At 37.4% G+C, this 17,827-nt stretch overlaps 1 protein-coding gene across 3 annotated transcripts in view; it reads left to right on the top strand.

Annotated features, from left to right (window-relative positions):
• Positions 1-17,571, top strand: part of MMP16 (matrix metallopeptidase 16) — a 236,307-nt gene extending 218,736 nt beyond the window's left edge. For all 3 annotated transcript variants that reach the window (XM_074944142.1, XM_074944143.1, XM_074944144.1), the window contains 3 exons: positions 3,570-3,720; positions 9,126-9,241; positions 13,763-17,571. In XM_074944142.1, coding sequence (XP_074800243.1) covers positions 3,570-3,720; positions 9,126-9,241; positions 13,763-14,097 — 602 coding nt within the window. In that variant the 3' untranslated portion in view covers positions 14,098-17,571. The remainder of the gene's footprint in view (positions 1-3,569; positions 3,721-9,125; positions 9,242-13,762) is intronic.
• The last annotated feature ends 256 nt before the right edge of the window (positions 17,572-17,827 follow it).

A 17,827-nucleotide genomic window follows, 5' to 3' on the forward strand; every position in this document is an offset into this window, starting at 1 on the left:
CCAAATTATGCAGTTGACAGCTTGAACATCTGAACTCAAAAAGAGTTTTATTGTGGTTCTTGTCTTATTGCATATTGGAAAATTAAACATAAATTATCTTTATTATCTTTTTAATTCAGTAAAAAGTTCAAGTTTTATGATGAACATACAAGTGGGTTCACCACTCTTTTCCTTATGATTTCTTTTGGCGCAAAGGTGCTAATAGCTGCTTCAGTATTTTTAAGGCCACATTAATGTACATGGTCCTGATGAGTTTTCTACATTTTGCTTAAGAAGAGAGAGAGTCTGGTTATATGTGCCTAGGTCTCTCCACCAGACATGAAATGAATGGAAGTCTTTCCATGAGAATCTTCTGTAAGACACCTTTCAGAGAGTCTTTCTTTTCATTACTGGAAGGCAGTATTAGGTTCGCAGTATAGGAGCACACCAATGGAGAATATGAGAAAACTAGGTAGAATGACAGGAATTTCCTAGAGAAACTATAAATCTCATATAAAGAAAAGGAGTACTTGTGGCACCTTAGAGACTAACAAATTTATTTGAGCATAAACTTTCGTGAGCTGTAGCTGTAGCTCACGAAAGCTTATGCTCAAATAAATTGGTTAGTCTCTAAGGTGCCACAAGTACTCCTTTTCTTTTTGTGGATACAGACTAACACGGCTGCTACTCTTGAAACCTATAAATCTCATATGTTCACACTTCTTTCCTCTGGTCTGATACATTGGAAAATGTATTGAACCAGGCTTCTATAAATGCCTTCTTGAGCACCACTACTGACCTGGGACTTTGTGTCACCTGAAGGATGCTAAAGAGTAGTGTTGGGGATAGGGCAGAAGATGGAAGGATAGGAAATTTGCATGTGAAAAAGGGATGGTTCTGAGATTTGCCAGGAAAAGTATCCTCAGGCAAGCTGGAATGCCTCTGCTTGATAGTGAGGGTGACAAGCAGCTGCAAAGACACTGATAAAAGATTTACTTTGCAAACCCACATGGGAGGGATTAAAACTGTATCCCCTTTCCTAATTAAAAATGTGATGAAAAGGAAAGCATGCTGTAAATTGCTGAGGTACAGGTGACAGGATAAAGCCTTCCTTTACTTTTTTTAAGACTTCCCTTATTTAATACCACAGAGGGATAACTAAAATATAAAACAAACTGTGAATACAGCTTTCTGGTTTTTCCATCCCAGTGACTCTGGCATAGACTTGATCCTAGGTCTGTGGGGCAAAGTTAAGTTTCCTCATAAAATATTTACATAAGAGAATGCCTAAGGATAGATAAGTGTTTGTGAAGCAGCCTGCCCAGCCACATAGCTCATACAATGAATAGTATGTACTGCCACTCTTATATCTGTCATGTGCCACTGGGCTATCTGCGTAGACGTGTAGTCAGGCAAATGCATTTTAAAATGTCTTTTCCATTGGCGGTCATAAATAAGGGTGTTTCTGGATATAGTGGGTTGGGAGAGACCCATTTTTGATTTACATTTTTTGGATCAGATTCACCACTGATTTATTCAAATTTACACTAGTGTTAATGGTCATGGTTGAAACTCCACTTATTGGCAACTTAGAAGTGATGAATAGGACTGTTATGACTTCAGAAAGGGAGATACTGGTGGAAATAAAGTTCAACACAGGCAAGTCCATTGATGCACCAGCTCCCCTGAGAGGGTCTTATTGTGGGGAGCTGCAATGAATTTCAGATGGATTCCACCTGTTTTATGCCAGGTCCCTGACCATTGGTCTTCATTCTTTCTCTTTGTACGGGAAGGCCCAAGAGGTCTAATGATTTTCATTACCTTTCTCTGGACCTTTTCTATTATGCCAGTCTAAAGGATTGTCAAGTTGTTGACAGGCCTTCTAAGTAATAGTTACTCCTCTCAGAGATTAATATTGTTATTAGTAATAACATTTTTAGCAACATGCATGACCACAATGTTATATAGAGAGAGGATAAATACATGGTCCCTACCCAATGGAGCATACAATCTAGCATACCCACAATATGACATCACACAGGGACAGATGACATAAGACAAAGGAAAAGGGAAGACACTGAACAAACTAAGGTTTTGGGATGTTACTATTCCTAAGGTATGCATCATATTAGGACTCCTCCCCGACCTTTTAAAATTAACACAGATTGTATTAGGTTGCCATGAGAATATGAGCCATTATTGAAGTGACTGTGGTAAGAAATCTAGTGACCAACTAGTCTGACCTCCTGCATAACACAGGTCATAGAACTTCCCCTAAATTATTCCTACAGCATCTCTTCTGAAAAGAGTTTTGATTTTAAAATTGCCCATGATGGAGAATCCATCATGACTCTTGGTAAATTGTTCCAATGGTTACTTACCCGTACCATTAAAAATGTACATCTTATTTCAAGTCTGAGTTTGTCTAGCTTCAACTTCCAGTCATTGGATCATATTATGCCTTTCTCTGCTAGATTGAAGAGCCCTGTGTATAAACCCCACACTAGAACTGAAGAGGTTAAGGAGCAATTCTGGGCCCAAAAGACCCTGCCCAGCCACACCTGCAGAAAATGTTCTAGCTAGAGGTAAAGTTTCAGAGGGAGCCAAAAAACTCAGAAGGGGCCTGACAAGGCAGGGAGAGGTGGGGGGTTTGTAGAAGTTGATCAGGAAAGAGAAATAAAGCTATCTGACAAAAAAGAAAAGGCAATTTTGTAGTGGAGGAAGTCAGTATCCTCCCTGGACCTTCTCCAGACTTCTATGACTTGGGAGGAGATTGAGAGGAAATAGATGCATGGAGGAAGCTGGAGTTGTAGACTGGTGGAAAAGATTGAATGGTGAGGAAAAGGAGCACAGATTATAATATTTTTAAAAGTGCTAATGTGTTTTAGGCACCCAAGTCACTTTCGTGCATCTGAAAATTTTTCTCAAAGGGTAAAATTTTCTTCCAATTGACTTCAGTGGCAAAACTCCCATTGAATTAAATGGGGCCAGGATGTCCCCCAGAGTCTTTAGTGCCTCATTTCCTCTCTTTGCTTGCCCAATGGAAGAAAAGTGATAGATTTTATGTTCAAATATTTTCCTAAAATACTTTAAAAATGAACTAGTATATCATGTGTAAACATTTTAACTCTCTGTATCACAATAGAGCACATGGTAATAGGAGTATATGGTGTCTAGGAAAATCAGAATTTCTAGGGGTTATGCTTTTTTAAAAAAATATAAATTTTACCCTAAAATTCACCCTGCTGCCCTTGTGAAAAACAAATCTGTTGTGTAGTGTTGCTCCTGTAAAATGGATTACATTGCACCACCTCCCGAGGTGACTTCATTTTCAGTCTGAGTATGGATTGTCTGCACAATTTTCTGGGGTACTATTGAATAAAAAATGCTGTACAAATATAAGATGTCTGTCAGCCATACCTCATTTTATTTTGCAGTGTCTTCATTAATAAAACATTTTCCAGTTTAATATATTTAGCAGAATCAGCATATTGCTTTATTCCTTTGAGTGTCTTTCTTATTTCCTTAGAGTATTTTAATTGTAATACTGAAAGTTCTGGAAGTTAACTTATATATCTGCTTTTGTTCAGGTAACCAGTTCTGGGTCTTCAAGGATACCACTCTCCAGCCAGGGTACCCTCATGATTTGATAACACTTGGAAGTGGAATTCCTCCCCATGGTATTGATTCAGCAATTTGGTGGGAGGACGTTGGGAAAACCTACTTCTTCAAAGGAGATAGGTTAGTAGAGGAATCCTAGAAGGAAGTTATTTGATTGATTAATGTCAGCCAAGACATATTTGTTGTTTCCTCATATTTCCCCAAAGAAACAATTTGATCCATTTAAACTATTAAATATGAAGTGTGGGTGAAATTCACCCTGGTACAGAGGGCCATCAACAAAACATATGCATTACTTAACGCCTATTGTGAGGACTTAAGTGGTGCCTTTACTTGTGCTATCCTTCTACAAAGGGCTGAGTTTCACTCTATATGTTTTCCTCTTCAGTGTCTGTAATTTATTTCACCAAAATGCTGGGGGATTGGGGGTGGGACGGGGGTATTTGAAATCACTTCAAATTTGAGGCTTCTTTTCAGATTATTTTTCTCTGAGTTTTTATATTGTTCTTTGAATTTTCCAGGAGAAATTTTTGTTTTTGTATGAGCTCACTGAAATGTTGGGTCTCCTTTTTTGCTGGGCAAGCTTTTTTAAGAATCAGCAGGAAATTCAGAATTTCAACTAATTTAAACTTAAATATTCAAAGTAATGTAATTAAAATGTAATTTCAGTTTCTCAATCATAGTTCTCTGATCTTCAATCTTAACTTCCATTTTCCTCATGCTTCCCCTCCCTTCATTTCTAATCCCTACCATGTAAGCAGGAAGGGCCTGATCCAAAGCCTGTTGAAGTTCATTAAAATGGCTTCTGTGCTACTGTTTAGAAATGAGGTTGGAAAGGGAAAAAAGTCAGAGAACTTCTTGAGCAGTTTAGGATCATGCTTTAATTGAATTACTGTTAAATAAATTTTACAGTCCCTTTACAGGAGGCGACATGTTCTTGTGGTTAATAAAGCACAGAACTGGGAGGTAGGAGATATGTGTTTTGTTCCAGATGTGAAACAGATTTGCTATGTGACTTTGGGCAGGTTATTTAACGACTCTGTGCCTGGCTTTTTACATCTATAAAATTAGGCTTAGAATATTTATCGAGAGGAGTAATTGTTTTGTGAAGCACTTTAAGTGATGTGACTTTGTAGACATACAACACATTACTATTATTAAAATTATATTTGTGTTTGTTGCTTTCTTTGAAGCATCTCGCTTCACAAAACAAATTATTATAACTACTACTATTATTACTCTGTGTCATTTGGATTTCAGTATTTTAGGACATTAAAAGTGTTGTTGGGTATCTTAAGACATATGTTTTAATATGCTGTATAGCATGTCAGTTATACTGCTGTTAACCATACTGGTGTTCTGTTTGTTTGTTTGTTTTGGTGGAACTAGGTTAACAGTATACTAAAGAACACCACAATTTTTAAAAAATATATAGATAATCTTCATATTTCTGGAGCATTCATGGGAAAGGACGCAGGCAACTGAACCAAATTTCTGGTGTTTGAAACATATGTTTTCTTTCAAATGTATTCCAAACAATCAGTCTCCACTGTGAACAAAACCAGTTCCACAATTTGCATCCTGTGGCTGAGAAGATTTTTTATTTAAGCTTATTATCAGTTAATAGTTTTCTACCTGCATGTTTCTGGGAAAACATGTACATTAAGAGTCTTATGTGAGCTATACTTTCTTTCGGCTTTACTCAAAAGAGACATTACATAATAGATTTCCATGCATAGACAGCTAGTTCAAGTCAAGACCTTCCTAAAAATCCTGTTAGCAGTAACACAAACCAGAGAACTATCAAAGGAAACTTCTATTGATGGAGAAGTTGCTACTTAGAGCCATAACAAGCATAATGAGGCTCAGCAGGATAGAAAATGCAGTACAGTATGTAAGGAGAAAATCAAAGAACATGAGCCTTGCAGAGATAATTGAGCTATTATAGGATATTGACCACCAGTGGGAATAAACCCGTATCCCACTAAGCTTCTCAGTATGTATTGTTTATATCACAATTTTTTCTTAATGTAATGTTAGGGTTGAATTCTCCTGCTGGTTTTAATTGTATATATAAGCCTGTTATAGTTTTTTTTTCTGAACTAGGTACAACACAATATTGCTTCTTTTGTAGCATGAGGTAGGAATGAAAAGACGGGCAAGAGGTTATGCCAATGTCAAAGTAGGAAGGTATGTTTCTCCAAGTTATGTATTACAAGGAGCTCTAGGTTTTTGTCCTGACAGTAATATGTGGTGTATGTGCTGCATAAGAGAATCTAGACATAGTTTTAAAAGTCCCAAGACGGTGATATAAATAAAAGGTATGAAGGATGGTAGCTTATGAGGTCTTAAACATCAGCTATCAAATTTTTGACAACTTGAAGATTATTTTAAACCCAAATTGTTAATAGAACGTATGTACTAAAAAAAACATCTATAGAATAAGACATGTCCAAATTAACCTATGTGTGGGGAGAGAGGGATTGCCATAAACATGTATTTTTAAGTGAGCCATGGAGATAAGGGAGATAGTGCTCCTGAATAATTGAATAAGAGAGCTAGGAGGAGGGAAAGCGTACAGCTCAATGAACTATTTCTTTTGTATTGGAATGCAACAGTGTCTGTTCAGGTGATGACAGGCTGACACCTTTTGACCCATGACCCTGTTTACAGTAACTCAGGTGTACAGTAACTCAGGTGTATTGTTTTTCTGCATTGTAAAGTTTAACTGTTTTTTCTTTTAAAAATCTTAACGTTACTCGAAATGGCTGAATGCCTAAATAACCAGCATTATATAAAGTACGTTAGCAAATGTGCAGTTTTATTTTACCTTGTGCGTGTCTTTTCCCTTTTCGAATTCCATTAAGTGAACCCCCATAATTGCTAATCCACCATTCACTGAGGAGCCCCAGCCTGTCCTGTGTTATCAAGGCACGTAATTGGCACTGGCGGAGGGAGTCTGCCTATTGGAATTTGGGAAGTCTGGGTTTTCTTTCAGAGGTTCTGATTTTGTAAAAGAAAAAAACTTATTTTTAATTCCTGTGGGTGAAAAAAATCAAAATATTAAAATTTTAGAGAGCCACTGAGTATTGAGGAAGACCTGGACTGAGCTATTCCTCACACTGTAGATAGATTCCCTGCTCCAATACAGACCTTAAGAGATAACTACAATCAATCCATATACAATGAGAGTTCCTAGCAATGTAGAAAAGTCAGCAATCACAGGGCTGCCAGGCCTACACCAGCTAGGTGCTCCAGCGGAACCTATTTTTGAAACCTATTTTAACCAGAGCACCTATTTTTGAAAGCTCAAGAGGACTGACCACCTATCTCAGACATCCTGTCAGGAAGGACAAGGAACCCAAGGAGGGGGAATACTAAAGAACAGAAGCAGTGAGAGAATTATGTAGTGAGGGAGGAGGAAGAAAGGCAGAGAGGACAACAAAGAATTCAGGGAAGAACAAGGAAAGAGAAGCAAGAGGGGAAAAAAGAGGGTCAAGAAAAAATGAACATAGAATAAAGTGAAAAGGTCAGACAGCCAGTGATGATAGAAGGGAGGAGGGAGAGAATACAAAAAGGAAATTGCAATGTTAAACTCAGAGACACAGCAAGCCAAGGAAGAGAAAAGCGGATTGGTCAAAAAAAATGGGGAAGAGAAAATGGAAAACTAAGGAATGCACCATTAAAATGGTGAAGGAAAAAAGGTTTGATGCACTTAATATTTTAGATGTGTGTTGATTATTTCTATATGTTGTTTTCCCTATTTATTATAGTGCTCTGAAGGATATGCAAAAGCTCTGTTAATATGAGGGGACAGAATGATGTTGCTAATGGGACTTGTTGGAGTCTGATTACTGGTGAATATGTAACTAGATTAAGGGATCAGGCTTTTAAAAATATTTTATGACACAGTCAGAAAATTTATTTTTATGAACGCCATTTATTTTCTTTTATCAGTTTTAAATTTGTCACCTTTTAATTTCACTGCCAAGAGCTAGAAAAAAAGCCTTACAGTGAGAGTTTGAAAGAGCTCAGCCTGTTTAGTTATCAAAAAGAAGATTAAAAGGTGACTTGATGAGAGTGTATAAATACCTTCACAGGGAGAAAACACCAGGCACTAAACAGCTCTTTAATTTAGCAGAGAAAGGCTTTACAAGAACCAATGGCTGGAAGCTGAAGCCAAACAAATTCAAATAAGAAATTACGTATATATTTTACCAGCGAGGGTATTAATCACGGGAACAAACTGCTAAGGAAAGTGGAGGGTTCTCTATTTCTTGATGTCTTTGAATCAAGACTGGATGCCTCTCTGGAAGATATGAAAAATGTATGGAAATAATGTAATATTTAAATTATTCAAAAACTCATGGAATTTAAAAGAGAATCCTTTTTAATGTTTTTTATTTAATCAGCCTATAGAATTATATAGTTGGAATATAATACATTAAACTATATTTATATATATAGGATGATTCTCTGTTAAACTGTAGGAACTTTGCATAAGATAATTTGATTTAGAAATAACAATGTTATGATCACTTACAAATGCTATAGTGTACTGAGCATGTGCATTAAATCACTGAACTTTTCTTAATGATCATAGCATGCACAAAAGTGCCATGTTCCAAATGTTCAGGAGGGGATATTTGATCTTTTACATAAACAGCAACTATTCAAGAGTAGGGAAGAGGAGTTCAGACCTGGGGATCCTACAGCAAGCTTTAATACATCCTAACAAGCTTAGATCTTTAAACAGAGGGAGGTCTACATAAAATAAGATGCCATTGTTATTATGATATGATACAGTATTACCATGAAACCACATATTTTTATAACCGAAGATGCACACATACATTATTTTGTATTGCTGCCTCCAAACATACGCTGAATATTAACACTGCTCTGTCAGTGTAAATAAGATCAATTATTTATTCGTATTTCTCACAAGTTCAGATTGCCTTGAACGTGTGTGCTTCTGATTTCTACATTGAACTTTTTTCCTTCCGACCAAAGAGACACACAAAGTACATGGCATTTTCTATTATTTTATACATATTATATGATCATAGATTTAATGTAAGACTATTGTAGTGAATACACTAAAGGAGTAGAGTTAAGCTTGCTGTGGGAGCTTTAACTCTGAATTCACTGGCTTTTGTATGATTAAGACTCAGTTGAAACATAATGTAGTTTTTTGCATATATTATATCTCCTTGTGTTGCTGTGCAGAGGCCCTAGGCACCAGAATTGCTCTGATCATAAATAAGGTGCATGTTGATTTAGTTGTCAAGCTGGAGAAGTCTTTTATCTTCGGTGTACATACTTGAAGCAGCTGTCCAATCAGCAAGCAGGATTACATTTCTTTGTTCCCGGGTAGTATTGCTAAACAGGAGAGCTCCGGTTGCCCCAGTTTCAGTTGTTAAACGCAGCACTTTGTTAGGAAGAACACAGCATGCAATTAGCATCTCAGCTATCTTTATAAATGCATATTTGGTTATCTATTTTTATTGTATTTTTTTATGTAGGTACTGGAGATACAGTGAAGAAATGAGGTCTATGGACCCTGGTTATCCCAAACCAATCACGATCTGGAAAGGTATCCCAGAATCTCCTCAGGGAGCCTTTGTCCACAAAGAAAATGGTATGCAAGCACTTTCCTAGCTTAGTCATTTCCTAACATCTGTTATCATGATGTAGAGATGTCTAGAAATGATTGGCTAATCAGGTTGGTGGGCTGGCTGACCTCTCATTATTTTGCAAACAGGGGATGTTTCATGCTGTGGAACTCACTCTCTTCTTAAATCGTTGCATATAATTGTTTGATTAGTCTATTTTAAATCACAATGAGGGAGAGAAAAGATTCTTAATTTTTATGGAATAAGCTTTCATTTGGGTTTAGGGTATTTGTTTTGGTTTTGCAGGATTTTAGTACTTCATAAAATAAGTCTCCTATCCACATGCATCTGTTTGAATCTCCATGTTGTTAATGGTTCATATAGGATAAAAGCTTTTACATTCACTTTGCTGTACTGTAGTCCAGAACCAGGCTCTTTTGGTATGTGAATAGAAGTATCCTGAAGAATCTGTAAATCAAGGATGGCGTAAATGTATACTGCAGAGCTGCAGCTCACAGAGACTTTGAAATTCAGCATGCCATGGTATTACCTGCACCAAGATGGAGTATCTCATCCTGCAACCCATAGTTTCTAACTGGCCGCACCTCCATATGAAGGAGAGCAGCTGAAATCTGCTCCATTTTATGCAAATTAAGTGCTGCCCTCAGGCTAACGGCAATTTGCCAGCACAGCCCTCAGCTGCATGAAGTTAGATGTGTCCTTGATGTAAACAAAAATATGCACTTGCAGTAACTTTTCATTGCTGCAAGTATTCAAGTATTACTACATGTGGGATTAATTTATTTGTGATGGAAGGTTGCGGTTTTTTGTTTGTTTGTTTTTTCAGACAGTGCACATATTTCTTGCTATCTTATTTTCATTTCCCTTTAGTAGATAAATATAAAGCTTGCTTTCCTGGTATAGTTCATTTCAGAGTCTTCATTTCTTCCTATAACTAGATGAACTATAATTTGCTGGGGAAATATGCTAAATCACTTCCTTGCTTTGTCTCTGTTTCATCCATCAACAGAAACTCTCTCCTGATTCTGGCATTTGGCTAGATTTTTTTTGTTTTAAACAGGAAAGTAGGTCAGGCAGGATGACATTCTGCATATATCACACTCAATAGCTCGCTCTCTGTGTGTATACATATATACATAATGGGTTTAGTCTTTGCTCCCTTAAACAAATGATCATTTAGACTTGCTTCTTAATATTTGCTTATTTCATGGAACTATAATCATATTTTTTTCTGGATAGAGTAGACTCACCATCACATGTAAAGTGTCAGTGTTGTGCTCAGTGGATTATACATGTATCTCCTATTAGCAATGAAAGTTGTCTTCCCCTCACACACAGACAGATGCGGTCTGAAAGTGCTGCAGAGACAAAGCGCTTATCCCTGGAGCAGTGGGAGCTCTTTGAGTCACCCTGCATCAAACCCTCTGCCCATCTCAAGAATAGCACTGATTAACTTTCCCCTAGCATGCAACTGCCAGAAGAGCAGTGAAACATGGCATCAGTTCTTCAGGGAGGGGTAGGGAAAAGAGGGAAAATAAGAGATGCTCAGGATTCTTGGAGAGCCTTAGAGGAGACCCGGAGGAAAGTCCCTGAAGACAGGATAACAGATATTTCTTTAAAGAGCATGATTACATTGGCGATTGCACATGGAGATAATGAAACTAGAAAAGATACAAAAGAGAAAAACCACAGCTTAGTTTAAAAGAATTCTGATTACATTTTGCCCCAAACCATTTTCCTTCCACTGCTTAGATAAAGATTTGACATGAAATTTTACCAGATTGCTTTAGGGAGAAAACTTAGGAAGAATTTCTGCCACTTAACCCATATCATCTGAAAGAATGTATCTTTTTTCATCCTCATTCTTTTAGTTTCTATTAAAAACGGAGTTGGGTTTGCTAGAGATGGCAGATGAGTGGCGCTAAATCCACTCCTCCAAAAAACTATACAAAACAACAACAATAAATTGAGTAGAATCGCACCAAGATGGGGTGTGTAAAAGCTGGCAATCTCAGATCCTCTGCTGTTGCCAGCTCAGCACTTTGAATGCTTTCTGACTCATTTGATGATCTAGAAGCTCAGTAAGCCATGTGTGATGCTTGTGAAGCTTTCCCTGCTGCTTCTGCACTGAGGTCTTGTCTTCTAGTGCAGCAGCAGGAACCCTTATCAGGCAGGAGCAGACACGGCAAGCAGCAAACTTTCCTTCTCTGTTCCCACGTGGCCTGCATTCACAAGAACTGTTCAACCCCACGGAGTACATACAGTTGCTGCTCCTTCTGCCTCCTGTGCAACACAGCACCTCTGCCCCCAGAGATCCCTGCTGCGTGGGTGAGGAGCCAGGCAGTAGCTGGAGAGAAGAGAGATTCAGAAGGATGGCAAAGAGTGGGGGCTGGATAGGTTCAAGCAATTAATGCCGGGGCCATGAGGACTGCAGCCAGTTAGTTTTCTGAGTGGTACATCTTTATTTTTCTGTTTAAGTTCTTTAGCCTTCTTGAGTAATAACTTTGCCAAGGCCTATAGCTTTGTCTGTCTTTGCAGACTAGTAGTGGTATAAACTTGTCACCAGAATTTTCTGGAAGGGATATTAAACCTCAGGCATCAGGGCTTGAGCCATTCTCGATTAGAGATCAGGATGAGACCGAAAGTCAGGTCGGGGGAGGGGGGGCAGACTGTCGATAGGTGCATACTGCAGGGTTCTTACTCTTTCTTCTGAACCATCTGGTTCTGGGCACTGCCAGAGACAGGGTGCTAGACTGGATGCACCTAGGGTGTGACACAGCATGGCAATTCCTGAATCCCTGTGGTTTTATCCCCTCTCATTTGATCATGCAAGTCTATAAAGTTTGTTAATAACCATATTGTTTACCATTGCCAAAGGTGGAGTCTTATTAAGAGTCAACACGTGCCGTGCTTTTCAAAAAACACATTATTTTATGGAAGACATAAATGTAGTTCCCTGTTGTAAACTATGGTTTAGACACCTGTAATTTTCCATTCGCTAATGAACACATTTGTTTGCTTCAAAGCTTAAACTACAGATTCCTTTCAGATCTTTTTAATCTATTGAAAATCTCACCATTTGCAACTCAAATTTGATGGCACAGAATTAACAATAGTGATGTTTTATGCTTTGATCCAATGAATGGAAGGCATTTCATGACCAAATGTCCTAACAGTTGTTTTGATATAGCTCACTATTTTTCTTTTTTTCAGCCAATCATATACCTTTCTAGCTAGACCTATAGATATGGAAATACAGATACGCCCATAGTCTTAGACAATAAAACTGAAGGGAACCATGTGCAATGTCAAATAATACCTACTCAACTGTCTGCAGAATAATTAGAATGAAATAAATAGTGACTGCAAAAAGTTTTTTTTTTTAATTCCTCACATTGATAAATGTGCAGGTGGGAGGGACAAAGGCTTTTGTGTGTAGTTCTGAATTGGAAAAGAACTAGACTAAAATGTCTTCTTCTGCACAACTGAAAGTGCCTGACCTTTGTTTGAGTAAGAGATTATTAATATTCTCTCTAATATCTGGTCCACCAATCTTTCCAGCAAGCATTATTAGTATGCCATTATTAGTATGACAAGTGATACCCAATCTGTCTTAGTGCTTGTAGTGGCCTTTAGCACTGTAGGAAAGAACATGAGGCTTATCAAGTAAAGCTCAGGAAACCTCCAACTGTATGCATTCAGGTCATAAACAATAGGAGGAAGTGCACCCATTGTGGTTTGTTTCATGCCAGATCAATGCCATTTTTCAGCTGGGATAGCAACATAATTTAGGTTTTTGGCAGGATACTAGGATTTCTTCATGTAGGCATATTTCATAATTTATATTGGATTGCATCTGAATGATCAAATACCAGTTCCCTGAAGAAAATGTGAAGCTGGGTACACCTGTTCTCTCTTGGTAAGGCTGCTGTTCGTTCATATAGTGTTTCCTCCATCTGAAGAACAGCAGCAAGGTAAAATGGCATTGAAGAGAATCAGTTCTCATTTCAGCCTGGTCTAGCACAGAGTTGGAATTCATTTAAACTGATCTCCCATCCTGAGAGGGACTCTGACTCCTTGAACTGTTGGGACTCAGCCCTGGCACTGTGGTATAATTCTAATTGTGGTCAAGTGTTCAATTAACGGTTGACTCGTTAGGCCCCTAAATTCCTCAATTCTTTTTCTCTAGCATTTCTTCACAGTCACAGTATTAGACTAAGACTAGATCCGAGTTTATTCATATGGGAAACTCGAGGTTTAAGGTTTTTTTAAAGACAAGAAGGAAGTGAAGTTCTGCCTTGGAGGCTAGTTTGGACAAGAGCTTTCTTAGGAGCCATATACCTAGTGCCAAGAAGATCTGGAAGCTTCCTACCCTGGTCTGCACCTGAATAACCTATATTACTTTAACTTTATAGATTCCGGTGTTCAGAAAATAGCTCAGTGTCATTTGGTGAATACTGTTTAACTTCAGTCTTTATAAGCAGATTGTCGACATGACCATGAATAACTGCACTTTTGTTTCCCAGGCTTCACATATTTCTACAAAGGAAAGGAGTATTGGAAATTCAATAACCAGATGCTCAGGGTGGAACCTGGATATCCCAGATCCATCCTCAAAGATTTTATGGGTTGTGATGGACCAACAGACCGGGACAAAGACCGACACAGCCCTCAAGATGACGTGGACATTGTCATCAAACTGGACAACACAGCCAGCACTGTGAAAGCCATAGCCATTGTCATTCCCTGCATCCTGGCCTTGTGCCTCCTTGTCTTGGTTTACACTGTGTTCCAGTTCAAGAGGAAAGGAACACCCCGTCACATACTGTACTGCAAACGCTCTATGCAAGAGTGGGTGTGATGTAGGGGGTTTTTTGTCTCCCAGGAGTTTGTGGTAACTTGAGATTCAACATAAGAGCTGTTGTGTGGTTTCCTAGCTAGGAGCAGGAATCTGTCAGCCTGAATCAGAGCTGATCTTTAAAACCCAGGGGGTTGCCTGTCCTGCACATGAGTGGGGATTCACTCTACTGGGAAGCTTCCATGATAGACAGTATCTGCCGTTTCTTCAGTCCTTTGTCTTTCTTTGTCATTCGGTTCCAGGCCTTTCCTCTGCACGCTCAATACCCAATAAACTATCAGGATTAACGAACGAAGAGGAAAAAAGAAAAGAAAAATCCAGTGTTTCTACTGTTTTTCCCCTAAAGCCTGTTCCCCTTTGAAAATAATTTTGCTGAAAGTAAACGTTTTGTTTTGTTTTGTTTTTAATTAAAAACAACACAACAACCCACATTGAACTTTCAGGAAAGTGTGAAGACCCAAACAGCTTTGTCTCCAAAGAGGATTGCTTTCTGTCTGCAATGGATATAGTTATATACTCCTACACACGATTTTTGTCAAGTGGGAGACCAGGATGACATGCAGGACTTCAGACTGTTCGGACAGCCATTTTCCAACAAACAAGGGGCCAAAATATCTGCAATATAGTAACAGCCTTAATGATACATTCATTTTGTGTTTTATACAGCTGTTCTGAGCTACGTCCTCAATGTTTTAACACATTTATATTCATTACTATATTTCAAACGGAACCTTTTTATTGTTTCTTTCTTTTGTTGATTTTCCTGCATCAATTTTTTTCCCAAGCTGTACCAGGCCAACTGCCCCAGGCCTTTCATAGGTCTGTCAGGAACACTCATTCCAAAGCGTAGCGAAAAAAGCATGTTTCTGAAGTGGATTGCAATGAACTAAAGTGACAGTCATGTTATAGAGAAAATTGACACTAGCATTACATTGGTGTAACCCTTTGAGAACTATAGGATTAGCTTTTAGAGTCTGAAGGACGCTAATCTTGGTTGCCATGGAAGTATAGAACTGCAGAAGCGGTATGTGGAAATACAGGTTAATGAAATTCAGGTTTTTAAAACAGATATCCTGTAAGTGTAAGTAAGGGCTTTTAATTACTTGCATTATTGATAAAAAGCATTTATAACAAATGAACAGAAACAGCTACTTTCTGGTTCAATAAATACTTATTTTAATAACTTGTAGCACTCACATAGGATTTTTTGAACTGGCTATAGTTTTACTACTTAGCCTTTTATCTTAGACATATTGAATTTCTGTTTTAAACTATGTTGCATGATAATTCAATTTGCCTTGGTACATGAATACATGAAGATAGTGTTACAGTTTGAAAGGAAAGTTAAAATGATGACTCTGATGTTGCATGAATATCGGGTGAATTACCTATTGCATGTTTAATATAGTTCTCAAAGGGTTAGTCAGATCTCTGGCATTTAGCTGTACATTAAATCACTGACAGAGCCAAGGGACCACCAAAGCATTTTGTCATTGTGTGTAATTTGTGCTAACAGCAGTATTGTCATCTTCATGTGACCTGCAGAGCAGGTTTGTATCAATATTTTTTTCCTAGAGAAAAGTCAGAACTGACAGACCTCTTTATTGATTTTAGGAGCTGCTTCTTGCAGTGATAGGCTTTACAGTCATTGGGCTGTGAACTTATTAGAGATGGTCAGAATGAATGCACCCCATGAGTCAGACACCTGGCTTTGTATGAAAGCCAGGATTTGAGGGGAGTCGCTTTTGAAATAATGAACAGCTTGCCTTGAATTCGATTATTGATCTGTTGACTGTCATTACCAAGTTAAACATTGTCTTCTGTGAAAAGCTTCACTGTCTGAATTTCCTTAAATTGCACTGTCCTATGTCTTCGCTCTTTGACCTTTAACTTGCAAACGGGCACAAACTGAAGATAATCTGGTGTTGCTAATCCGTTTGGATTAGTTTTTGTTTTTAAATGGCCTGATATTCATTATCCAAGATTACAGGAAAGCATTGAAGTGTTTTCTTAGGAAAGAAGTGACAGCAACAAAAAATTTTACGGTAGATCTGTAGATGGGCATTTTGCTATGTATACATGCACACTCTAAAAATGAACTACAGTAGAAGTGAATTTTTATTTAACTTGAATACAATTTTCAATATAAAATTAGTAATTTCTACAAATAACTAGTTATTAGTGACAAAGTTATGAGAAAAGTACTTAAATACTTGAAACAGCCAGCATTGGCTTTTACATAAAACAAGATTTTTATACTAGATTCAACAGATTTCTTACGGATTTCCTAATATACATTACTGGATCATTTTTTAGAGAGTGTAGGTATATATATACATATAAATATATTATGATGATTATTATGATTATTTTGGTAATGGATAGCTTGACTGCCTTGAATTTATATTTGTATTGAGCCTAGCATGAAAAATTAGTATGCTTTTTTGTTCAATTACATGATTTGATTTTGATTTGAAGACTTATTTTATGATCATGTGTGGCATGCTATAAAGCATCGCAAACTGTTATTTCTTAGAACACAAACAGAAATATATATACGTACGGCTAACAAAAAAGAACAGTTAGAAAAAAAGGTATAGTTTTACAGCAAATATGCAATGCAGATGGCATTTTGGAGATGTTTTGTAGAGGTACTGTATGCTGTATGGTAGAAGTGCACCAGTATCAGCCCATAGCATTTCTTCAGTAGATTCATTTCAGCTGTTGCTGAAAATGTAAAGAGTGCATTCACAACTACAGAGCATAGGATAATATTTACTACACATCAGCTCATTTAGGGAATTCAAAATACTATGCCTGCCTGTCATTTTTTTTAATCCACCGGGTGACTTTTGTTGTCCACAAACAACTGTAAATTATGTTCTGCAACAGATAGAACAAAAGGACTCATGTTTTTGTTCTGATTTTGTCCCTTGGATGGTTGGTGGAAACCACTGACAAAATTATTTAACCTGCAGTTGATTTTCCTCTGCAACAAGAGAACCAGACAATTTGATATTATCCTTAAAACAGAACAGCATCTCATCTGTTTTCTTACTCACTTAACTATTTCACTTCATTTTCAAAGTCTCTCTCATGGCAGCTTTGACTTTTTGTGCAACTATTTCCCTGAGAATAATGAAGTGCTCAGCATGTTGACTGTTGTTCATTGATAAGGTAACAAAAAATGTTTGTATTTGGAGAATTTAACTTACAGTAATTACGCTGGAAGGTAAGTGTGATAATCTAGTGCTTGATATATGGTACATCATAGATACATGAATGCATAATAACTTGATTCTTAATCTATTTTCTTTTAGGTAAAAGTACACATATATTATATACAGAGAGAGGAAGAATAAAAAGAGTGTTGTATGGCATGTTCATGCCGTGCAGGTTAAGTTTGTGTCAGCATTTCTATTATTATACATTTCTATTTTCAATAGGTTATAACACAGCCATTAACATTTGCTTTAGGCTGAAAGATCTAGGAGCAGTTTATGTTCAGTCTAATTTCAAAAATGTATATTTGGTTGCTTTTAAATTATAGGAGTTCAAAATAAATGAGGTATTTTCCCAGGTTCAGTTTTGAACTCATATAAATCAAAAACACCTTATGATTTAAGAAAATGAAATTTGATAAACAGTTATTCCTCAGTAGAGTCTAATAATTGTTGGTGTCAACAAAGAATAGAATAAAACAGATGAACTATGTTTTGAACGTTTGGTTTCT

This window comes from Natator depressus, chromosome 2 (assembly GCF_965152275.1).
Source record: "Natator depressus isolate rNatDep1 chromosome 2, rNatDep2.hap1, whole genome shotgun sequence".
Lineage (NCBI taxonomy): Eukaryota > Metazoa > Chordata > Testudines > Cheloniidae > Natator > Natator depressus.